Source organism: Parasteatoda tepidariorum, chromosome 10, assembly GCF_043381705.1.
Source record: "Parasteatoda tepidariorum isolate YZ-2023 chromosome 10, CAS_Ptep_4.0, whole genome shotgun sequence".
Taxonomy (NCBI): domain Eukaryota; kingdom Metazoa; phylum Arthropoda; class Arachnida; order Araneae; family Theridiidae; genus Parasteatoda; species Parasteatoda tepidariorum.
The window spans coordinates 25,067,626-25,079,970 of NC_092213.1; the positions used below are offsets into that span (position 1 = coordinate 25,067,626).

General features: G+C 31.8%; 1 protein-coding gene across 1 annotated transcript in view; it reads right to left on the minus strand.

Annotated features, from left to right (window-relative positions):
* LOC107437477 (uncharacterized) overlaps positions 1-12,345 on the minus strand; it is a 255,881-nt gene that overhangs the window by 75,752 nt on the left and 167,784 nt on the right. Inside the window, exon 3 of the mRNA XM_043045034.2 lies at positions 6,280-6,434. Coding sequence (XP_042900968.2) covers positions 6,280-6,434 — 155 coding nt within the window. The remainder of the gene's footprint in view (positions 1-6,279; positions 6,435-12,345) is intronic.

The following is a 12,345-nucleotide window of genomic DNA, read 5'->3' on the forward strand; positions in this document are numbered from 1 at the left end:
GAGGGTAATGCACGACTGGCCATTGTGAATCATCTCAATTTTTTCCACATGATTAAACTCGGAGTTTATCATGGCTCCTTTTTAATACTGGTGACCTGTTAAACTATACCATTTAGCAGAAACCATTGTTATTAATGATTTGTGGAGAAGAGTTTGATAGACTTATTGGAATTTTATGCCATCAGATAATTGCATTTGAAAAGTAAACCTCCACCAAAACAAAATGCTTTTTGAAAATGTTTGCATCGATAGCTATTGAAAAAGTAGTTTAAAATAACTATAGTTTCATAATAATTAATACCTCCTTTGTGTTAAACTGCTGATTCAGTTTGAAAGTTTGCTTTAAATTATAAAAAATTCAAGTCTGTAAAAATTCCCAGTTACTCATAGATATTGGTCTAGTTTCCAAAATGCTTTTTGAAAATATTTGTATCGATAGCAGTTGAAACAGTAGTTTAAAATAACTATAGCTTCATAATAATTAATACTTCCTTTGTATTAAACTGCTGATTCAGTTTTAAAGTTTGTTTTAAATTATAAAAAATTCAAGTCTGTAAAAATTTCTAGCTATGCATATATATTGTTCCACGTTATGCATATATATTGTCACGTTCCACTATTAAGTAAGAAATCAAAAGATGATTAAATTACGCAATCTAATATTACGCAATTACGAATCAAAATTACGCAATCTCAACTATTGGTTTCACCCGTTAGAGTCTTTAAAGACAGCTGCAATTTTATTATATTAAGTACTTTCTTTGTACACAAAATAATTGTGCAATCTGAAAATTATTTTTTTAATTATCAAAATAGAAACACATTATATTCCTACACGGAGGAAAAATTTTTTGATATAATTACCGTACGGTATGATAGTGGCATGTCTGGAAAAAAAAGCATCATTTTGACTAATAAAATAAAAATGCACGGTATTTAAACCGTTGAATTGGTAATTCTTAAGTTTATATGGTTTTTGTCTTTACCAAAGCACTTTGATAATAAGTACCGATCTTTTTGGTGCTCTCATACATTCAGAAACAGGGTAAATTTTATCATATTCTAGTAGTTTTAACCACATTTTTTTCAGTGTAGTTAAATAATACAAGTTTGAAACCAGTATTAATTGCCCTTAGATTAATTATTCCTCCATAACTCAGAGAGTAACCATAAGCCATTAAACGGTTATTGAAGTATTTTAAAACAGTTGTGATTTCATTATAATAAATACACTCTTTATACCCAAACTACTGTCTTACTTTGTATTTTGTTTAAATTAACAAAGAACAACTAATAAATATTCCCAGTTAAACATTGTAATCCTAAAATCTATTTCACTTCTAAGTATTTTTTTCATCTTTCGCAACAAAGTCAGCTGTTCCCAATTTTTCACTACTCCGGAATCCTATTTGATCGAGTATCTTTAAGAGGAACCCCAAAAATAAAAATATAATTTATTAGAAGCCATGAACATATTAACCGAAGAAAGACTTCGAATGGTTTTGAAATTGTTTTCAACATTAAAGGGTCCAAACTTTTCACAGCTCTTCTGACCAAACTCTAGGGATCATATTTCCTAGATTGCGACTGACCACTATATTTTGAGGCTAGAAATCCGAATCTACGGAATCAACAAATTTTTCATTAACTTTGATAAAAAAAAAGCTATATATTTTGCCTCGAATTGTGTCGAATGAGCTGTTTTACACTTTTAATTTAAAACAGCTCAATAGAAAGATAAATAAGCAACACTCAAATCAATATGAAGGCTTTCAGCTAAAATAATTCAAATGTTTAAAATAAGTTACGAATTAACTTCAGTCTTTTATGAAACGACCTGCACTGTTAAAAATTCCGGATCAAATCACGGTAATAAGTAATGGCACCCTGAGTGCAGCGACCCAAAAATCAATTTTATACCGTAATTTTTACAGTAATATTTATTTAGTTTCATTATTTAAGTGATTTCACAGTAAATATTACTGTAAAATCAGTGATTTTACAGTAATGTTTATCTAGTAACATCATTTCAGTGATTTTTGCAGTAAATATTACTGTAAATTCAGTGATTTTACAGTAATATCTATTTAGTTACATTATTTCAGTGACTTTAAAGTAAATATTACTGCAAAAATTACGTTATATCCAGATATTTTTGTTCCGTGAAATTTTACGTTATTTTTGCAAAGTAATTTAATCCGGAATTTTTTTACAATGTAGTGTGTCCAGTGTGCTGTAGTGTGTAGAATAAAGTATTTAGTTACTTCACGATGCGTAACTTTTTAAAATATTTAACTTTTCTTGTTAAAGAAAGTCAACAAAGTTTGTTGCAATTCAGTTCATTATATTAGATTTACAGCTTCTATCTCCCTTCTCACATCCATACATACAGGAAATAACTATGAAAACTTTAGCAAAAATGGCAAAAATTAGAGAAGGAAGCTAACAAACGCGTACAGTATTACAGCTATGCAAATCCGTAACAAGTTTTTCTATAATCGTAGAACTATTCTATAGCTTACTGTTGTAATGGAAAAGATTTCTTGGGGTATTTTCGCTAGTAATGTTTGATTTCAAAATAAGATTATTAAGCAGTTACATTTTTTAAGACAATGAAATAAGCTGTGACATATTTAATTCGATTATTCTTTCGTAGTTCTGTTATGTAACGAAAAAAATTATTTCGAACTTAATAATTAATTAAATAAATTTATTCATACCCGAAGACGTCATCAAATTAAAGAAAAGACTTACATTGACAAATGTAAACTGATTAAGTATATGAAAAAATTCATATATTTTTGTAGTTTTAGAAGCCTTTCTTCGAAATTCCATTTTTGAAACTGAAAGAAGGCAAAAATTTTGTAACGCCTGTTGTGTTTATCTGGAATAATAAACCAGTTGATGTTAAATGGCCTGAAATATGTATAATGACATTATCAAGAATATCCGTAGAAGGATGATAAAGAGCGGATAAAAGACCACTTACAAATCTTAAAGCAATTAATTCTCTGTCAAGTAAACTAAAAAATTAATGCACCGAAAAGCCATTACATTATGACCACCCTGCTAATAACATGTAGGACCACCTTTAGCCCTCAAAACTGCTAGCACCCGCCGTGGCATTGATTCCACAAGGTGCTAATAGGTAGTCTGAGGTATCTGGTACCAAGCGCTCACCAACTGGTCCTGCAATTCCCTCACATTGAGAGGGGGTAGCGTGGCAGCAAGAATTTGGTTTTCCAAGTAGGACCACAAATGCTCTATTGGATTAAGATCAAGTGAATTTGGGAGCCAAGACATGACTTGGAAGTCACTGGAATGTTCCTCGAACCAATCCATGACGATTCAACCGTTATGACATGGTGCATTATCCTGTTGGTAAAGACCATCCCCCGCAGGAAAAACTGTTGCCATGAATGGGTGAATCTGGTCTGCAACTATGTTCAAGTAGCTTACAGACGTCAGGGATTGCTCTATGAGGGTTATGGGTCCTAATGTGCCCCATGAAAACATTGTTCCTGGGCGAGAAACCATGAAAACCTGGGCGAGCCCATTGTTATAGATGGAGGGTGGTCATAATGTAATGGCTCTTCAGTGTATATTGTAGTTCAAAACATTCTGATCCAAAGATTTCCTTGACACAAAGTCCAAAAATTGATAGTTTCCGAGACACGAAGCCTCAAACATCAAAAATAATTCTGAATTCCTTTATATTATACCGTCAAGATATTAGCATTAACCAATGTGCACCACGTGGTGTTGATTGGATCAGATTTTGTACAAGAAAGAATTGAATGTTAGATTAAGTAATGCAAAAGCTAGTAGCTTATTGGAATGTTCAACGCTAAGTGAGTAGCTATACTCTGTTGCAAGATTAGAAAAATCCATTATCCTTATGGAGAGAGCCTGTTAGCATCCAATTCTACTCTAAATGGATGCCAAGCTCTCAGCGCCAACATTGCCAACTCTTGAAACGACTTTGTACAGCATTCTTTTTTCTTCCCCTCTTAAATCGTGTGAAATGAGGAAAAGAAAACTTACTGATTAATCAATTAACAAGTAATAACAATTAATAACAATTGTATCCAAAAATCGTAACAAATCTATACCTTTCTATTCGCATTTAAAGAATCTGATGAAAGAATAATAAATATTGTTTCTAGCAGACTATTTTCTTCTACAGTGAAGCAAAAGCGTTTTTTCGTATCTCGCGTTTGATTTGTTAAGGGCATGTCAGCATAAGCAGGGGTCTGTCCAGACATTTTGTAAAAAATCCGTTTTTGTAAAATTGTGAAAAAATTACTCGTAATTTGTGAATATAAAATAAACGTTAAGTCACATTCTTTCAATCAGGGTCCGCTTTTGTGAATTTGTGCAAATAGGGTACGTTATTGAAAAAAAAAACTTTTTCAAGGAGTTTTTAAATTGTAAATAGATACAAGATTATGCTCAACACTCTAAAATTGTAATTAAAAAAATTAAATTTTAAAAAATAAACAGCAATTGCAGCTACTAAATTAGCGATTCAGCATAAAAATATTTGGTATTTAGCCTATACTGCTGAACGCAGATTATTCATTTCGGACGAATAAAGGAAGATGCATCTGCTGAAGACAAAATTTAGTTCGTTTACATCTGTTTTTCTTCCCCCTCCTTCCTGGAGAGGGTTTATTCGATTAAAAAAAAACAATAATGAAGATAAACAAATTTGTAAAGGGTCTGATTAAAAGATAAATTATTTTGTGAACGGACCCAAATTTTTTCTAAGCGGACCCCTGATAAGAAGCGTCATTTTTAATGGTTCAATCAAGTCGAATGCTCTTTCGACGTCACATAGTTGTTTCTTTTCAAAAACAAATGTTCTTCTTATTTATTTAACTATGTCACCAAGTCTGGGATTCCAGTAAGACTTCGAAACTATATCTTTTTCTAAAATAATTCTATGATTTATATCGTAAAAGATAGAGCGAATTAAATTACTGTAAGATGTGTCTAACTTTTAAAAGCTTTTAAATTGTTTTGAGAGCATATTTCAAAGTTTGATAACGAAAGTACGAGAGTTTGATAACGAAATAAAACGGAACCATATGCAGAGGCGGATCATTACTTAAATCCTATTCCGCAAAGGTCTTTTCTTAACTTGCAACAGTGAACTTCTTCTCATTCACCTAATCCTATGCTGCTTCGCAAGTGCGCTTCAAGCACCTTTTTCCACAGCGACCGTTGCCTACATCTCCTATGTTTGGGACTACGCATTTACTAACTAACTATTACTAACTATTCATTTTTGGACTTGTCAAAGAGAACTTTTAATCAGAATGTTTTGAACTACAACATATAAAATTTTCAGACAATTTGACACCGGAATAGTTTCCATTACATTTGTGCTGGGTCCTTTGCTGAAAAGTTATTATTTTCTAAAATTGACAAGAGACCCGTTTTAGATACTAAGATAAAAAAAATTTAATTCAATTGTATTAACTACAGGTTTTGTAATTAACTCTAAAAATTCCAGCATTCCTGTCTTGTTTATTTTCCTTTAATCAACATAAATCCATAATGGTGACAAATGTTAAGGAATAATGTGGGGGAAAGATCATTAGACAATGCCAACCTTCTTCTATCGAAAGGTACCTCTAGATTGACTCGAGTTAGCATGTCTTATATATTAGTGAATTGATATTTAATAATTGTAGTGGTAGTTACGCCACAATACTCCCGCACCAGAATTTTATCAGAGATAGAATTCGATGAACGGATACCACTAGTTGTGAAAGACCGGGTCAACCTTGTGAAAGACCGGGAGAGCTGGATGAAGGTCACCGGGTTTTGATCTTTAGCCATGAAAGCTGTATTAAGTTCATGGTTATATGTGTAGTCACTTTTGTGTTGCTATTAGCAGTCGAGTGTGTGCAGGATCCCGTTATATATAAATGAGACTGAGAAGCAACAGCGCGAGGTGGACGATGAGGCACAAATATCAAGTCAACAGTTCAATGTGGACCATCCATAGAAGAAGGCGTGATCATATCACGTCCGGGTCACCAATGTGGGGGAAAGATCATTAGACAATGCCAACCTTCATCTATCAAAAGGTACCTCTAGATTGACTCGAGTTAGCATGTTTTATATACTAGTGAATTGATGTTTAATAAATGCAGTGGTAGTTACGCCACAGAATAATAGAAACAGTTGCATTTCGCATTGTCCTTTCGGTGCAGTTATAAAATAAAGAAAATGAAAAAAAGAATCTGTTTGATGAATTTGTTTACTTACTCTCGCTCTTAAATCCAAGTCTTGGGACGCGAGACCAAGCTGGGAGCCAATATCTAAAGAGGAATCACATGATTCCCCTTCATCATACGTCAAATGATCCCTTGCCATCTGCCCGGGATACTTCTTTTTCCTAGGTAAAGAGGGTTCAGCAGACGCTGCAAAGAGAAAAAATAAATATTTCACAAAACAGAACCAATAAGAATACTTCTGACTCTTCAACAATTGAAAGATGAGTTACATTATAGAAGGAGATACTCATCAATGAGAACTTTGTTAAAACAGAGAGATGTTACATTATAGTAGGAGATACTGATCAATGAGAACATTGTTAAAACAGAGAGATGTTACATTATAGTAGGAGATACTCATCAATGAGAACATTGTTAAAACAGAGAGACGTTACATTATAGTAGGAGATACTCATCAATGAGAGCATTGTTAAAACAGAGAGATGTTACATTATAGTAGGAGATACTCATCAATGAGAGCATTGTTAAAATAGAGAGATATTCAACAATGAATATTGCTTATACAAGTAGATACTCAACAATAAGCACGTTGCTTACATGCACTGGGAAAAAAAGTATGGTCAAAAGTACCAGAATATGGAATTTTTTTTATCGTGTTTCAGATTCTATGAGAACACCAAAAAGCGGTAATTTTTAAATAAGAGCTTTTATAATAATTTTGGTAAAATTAACAATAAAAAAGTATGGTTTTATAATATGTGGTAAAATTTTGTAATTTTTATCGTGATACCTTAGAGCATGGCGTAAAAACTATTTATTCGGTTAAATTTACCTTTCAGTTTTGTATTTTTTTTATTAAATGTGTAGGAATAAGAATAATTTCGGAAACCAGAATTTCTATTAAACTACAAAATGAACGGAAAATTACCTACCTGCGGTTTAAATACCACATATTTTGTTTTTATTAACAAAAATTATGTTTGTTTTTTCCAACCGGAAATGTCATTACCATACGGTACGATAATTTTACCAGATTTTTTTTCTCCGAGTAGGGAGATATTAATTGATAAACCCATTGCTTACATAGTTAGGTACGTAAAGACATTACTTATTTATATTACTTACATTACATTACTTAAGTAGTAAGATATTCTACTATGAACATTGATGTAGCCGTGGGGGCTAAGGGGATAGAGCGTTCTTCTTCCAATGCGGCTTACCGGGTTCGATCCCAGCGATGGCTGGTCGATACGAATTCCGCCCCTGACTCGCACGATCACATTGCTGACGTAGAAATATCCTCAGTGATAGACAGATCATGGATTAGAATCCCCTAGCCGTCAGGCTGACCGCAGGAGGTTTTCCTCTCCATGCGACACAAATACGGGTTAGCTCCATCAAAAGTCCTCACGGTGGCAAATTTCACCAAATATTTTATCTCAGAGTTCCCTTTTCTTCTGGATTTGGTTCAAAATTACAAGGCTACGGAGTTGGAAATACTCATCAACTAGGAAAGAAACACACAAATCAAAAATGAACTGAAATAGTTCAAACCAGCGGTGAGTAAAAGTTTACAAAAAAAATAACCGCTAAGGCAAATTTTTAAATATTTTTAAGAAATTTAGCAGAGTAGCTTTTTGGAATATTTCCGAAACTGTTTTTTGTTTTAATTAATTAACTTTTTCCAAACAATAAATAAGTCAAACATCAACTAGGAAAAACAAAAAACATTTTTTTTAAATAATTAACTTTACTCAAACGATAAAATAAATCAAGCATCGACTAGGAAAAAAAATTATCCCAAAATGAACTGAAATAGTTCAAACTAACGGTAAATAGAATATTTACAAGAAAAATAAAGGAGGCAAATTTTTTAATAAATTTAGTAGAGTCGCTTTATAGAATATTTCAAAAACTGTTTTTTTTTTTTTAAATAATTAACTAAGTTCAAACGATAAAATAAGCCATTCAAACGATAAAATAAGTCATTCAAACGATTAAAATAAGTCACACATCAACTAGGAAAAAAAAAGTCCCAAAATGAACTGAAATAGGTAATGAACCAACGGTAAATAGAAGATATACAAGAAAAATAACCGAGGCATAAACATAAGAGTAGTAGTAACAAAAAGTATCTTACTCTTTTTGAGATATCTTAACAATTCCCAAATTGAATGAAGGAGTAGCCTTAGCCGACACAATTCAAGGTCTTTATGAGTGAGCAATGGAAAGATGAATCCATTGTTCAATACAAGGCATCTTGTCACATAAATTCTATTGTATACGAAATTTGAGTCTACGGAAAGGCAGGTAAAAGATACAAAAGACAAGTATGACTCATACGTAACCCCGAAAGATCTACAGTGACAAGGCATCTGTTGTATTAAGATTTCAATGGGATAGAATGTTAGGTAAGATGATGAAAAGATAAGATGATATTACATAAAGAATGTTTGCAAAGATGATTTAAATTGAAATATTATTTTTTTAATATGAGAGGTATTTATTTTTTTAATGAAATAATGAGGTTTTTAAAGGTGTGCATAAATTGTTTGAAAATTGATGTTTCAAAAAATAGCTTTTGTTTGAAAAGCATTATTTATTTATTTATTTCAAAATGATTATAGTTTTATGAAAAGTTATTAACGCACTCTCAGAAATGATATTTCTATTTTTCGCAATTGAATCACGTAATTTTTGATGATGCGCAGACTCTTAAATTTGGAATATTATCCATTAGAGCTTACTTGTGAATATGTCCCGGGTTTGATTCCTGGTGATGATTGAATAATCACTCGATTAATCTCATTATATTTAATTCTGTNACGTAACAAAAAGTATCTTACTCTTTTTGAGATATCTTTACAATTCCCAAATTGAATGAAGGAGTAGCCTTAGCCGACACAATTCAAGGTCTTTATGAGTGAGCAATGGAAAGATGAATCCATTGTTCAATACAAGGCATCTTGTCACATAAATTCTATTGTATACGAAATTTGAGTCTACGGAAAGGCAGGTAAAAGATACAAAAGACGAGTATGACTCATACGTAACCCCGAAAGATCTACAGTGACAAGGCATCTGTTGTATTAAGATTTCAATGGGATAGAGTGTTAGGTAAGATGATGAAAAGATAAGATGATATTACATAAAGAATGTTTGCAAAGATGATTTAAATTGATATATTATTTCTTTAATATCTGAGGTATATATTTTTTAATGAAATTATGAGATTTTTAAACGTGTGCATAAATTGTTTGAAAATTGATGTTTCGAAAAATAGCTTTTGTTTGAAAAATAGTATTTATTTATTTATTTCAAAATAATTATAGTTTTATGAAAAGTAATTGACGCACTCTCAGAAATGATATTTCCATTTTTGACAAGTTAGTAACCCTGTAATTGGTTATTTTCGACAGTCATTTCGTTATGAAATCACGTGATTTTTGATGATACGCAGACTCTTAAATTTGGACTGTACGCTTACTTGTGGATATGTCCAGGGTTCAATTCCTGGTGATGATTGAGTAATCATTCTATTAATCTTCTTTTATTTAAAGCTGTAACTGGAAGACAATAGTGTTGGTTGGTTGGTTCCAATGCCACTTGGCACACGGGCAACCCTGCTTGGTGAAACCGAGCAAATTTTAAGGCAGAGTGTGCGATTTTTGTTTTTCAGAGGCGCCATCTATGGCCAAGAATTCGACTTCTACCACACCATGCGTCACACCTGTTCATAAGGCGGACAAATTGCATACATCCATTCATTCATCCACAGATCGTAATTTTGACCTGAATCAAGGAAAGATCGATCTCCAAATCCAGTACCTCCAGAGGTATTGATTTGTTATGGGAACATGGAGAACTTTGCGACTCGACAGAATTTTTACGTGCATCAGTCACCAACTACACGGGGAGTCTTCGGCCGGCGAGGTTTGAACCCACGAACTCTCGGACATGGGCCCAGCACCCTGGCTATCCCGGCCTCACAATACTGTAATTGAGCATTAAGACTTAATTGCATTAAGCCTTGTTCTTATGAATCAATTTGTATCCTTAAACATTGGTGGAAGACGCTCATTTCCTCACTTTGACAAAATGAATGGTCAGAGTATTACCCGTCAAAATTTCGAGTATTTATTTTTTACTGTTTACGATTTGACTTCAGGAGTAAAATGTAAAAGTTATTAGTATTACCCAAGTGCTCAATATCAGTGCTATTCACATTGTTCAATATTTCCCCTTTTTTTCCTTTATTTCAATTTTTGGGAATAAGTTTAATTTTTTTATTTCTTTCTTTAACCATAAAAAAAAAACAAAAGGAGTATTCATTCATAGTTTTGCGCAGAAAGGATTCGTTTCGCAGTTGCAGAATCTCGCCTCAAAATCTTTTGACACCATATGATATTTGTTTACGTATCTTAGATAAAGAGTGGATTTCAAAAAATACTATACAATAAAATTACAAAACGATTGGAGTACACTTAACTATCTATATTTCCAATATACATAAAGCTAGTAGATAACAATTTGAAAAAAAAAGAAACAGTATTTAAAGCTTAAGAAACATTTTAATTTTAATATTTTATAAAATTAATTAAAATAGCTTATTTATCTACACTGTAAACAATTTAAGTGCATCTCAACGATAAAAATGGTGGCGTCTACTTTACGCTAAAATGGTGTATTTTAAAACGCTAATAACTCTTGGATCTAGTGCTTCACTACATCAATGTTCTTTTACATTACTTGGTGTAAAGTAGTCACCTCTATTTTTGTTATTCAATAATTAATAATTGCAGTAAGATAAGGTACACGCAAGAATGGGTAAAGTTATTTTTACAATGCAATATAAAGTAAGAATGTCATTAATTTAGAATAATATTAGTTTGTAAATCAAACATACGCGCAGTACAGAGAGAATCTTAAGACAAATTCGAATTAGGCTTAACAGAACGGAAGTGGATAGAAATCATATATTATAAAATCAGTTAATACATTTCTCAAAGATTTAAACATTAAAATATAATTATTCTTATTTCACAATAAAAACATGCATACATATTTACGGCGAATTTTTATTTCTGTAGATAAATAACTGCGATGAAATAACAGCAAACTCTCACCAGCTAATTCCAAATTTATTTTTAAAAAATTACGCACGATATTCTACTTGGCGTCTCTTGTATATTTTCATTTTCAAAGCCCGCCAACATTGGTGTTTCCGGAAGTGAAAATAATTCTTGCATAGTGTGAAATCGTGCGATTTCGGGTGCAAGATTTCTCAATTTCAACAGCTTAGATTTAAATTATATCCTTTAAATCGTATATGAATAATCGATTCGGTGTTAACCCTCAATAAAGTGTTCCTGTACACAATTTTTCGGTTTGTTCAACATCATTTTCTTGGATATATTACATCACAGCTTTTACAGTGTAATTTACAGTATATTAAATATAAATGTTTTACGGAAGTAAATGTGAGAGAAGTAAATGTGAAGAGAGTTTATGTGAGGAGACGTATAGTTAGAAATGTAACACAATACACTTTTCATTATATGTGTTATATTTTACGTTTACACAAGACAAAAGCAACAGAAATTTATCTATATAGTGTAGTTTTTAATTATTTTCCACACTATTAGAAATTTCGGAGAGTAGTGATTCATAATATTGTTCACATTTGTAGTAACCTTAATAATATGGCGATGAGATTAACCATATTTTCGTACTTTCTCAACTTGATCACTTGATGCTGGTTCACATTGAACAGAAACAGGATTCAGTTCAGGCGCTTATTAAATTTGTAGGAAATCTGCTCCGAGTTATGGTTGAAAGTAGTCATATCATGGCTCAAATTTGAACCCATTTTTCTGAAAGTATGATTAATTGGAAACTAATATAATATTTAATCTTAGTTTAATAGTATATTAGTTTCATGAATTAAAAATAAATTTCGTTGATTTTTGACGCTATTTATTTGCTAATTTATGAAATATTCATTCAGAAATTTTACAACGAATAATCTTTAGCAATTATATAATCTATTTTTAATTGGTAATTTGTAAGATTAATTAATGTAAAAGGGTTAATTAAT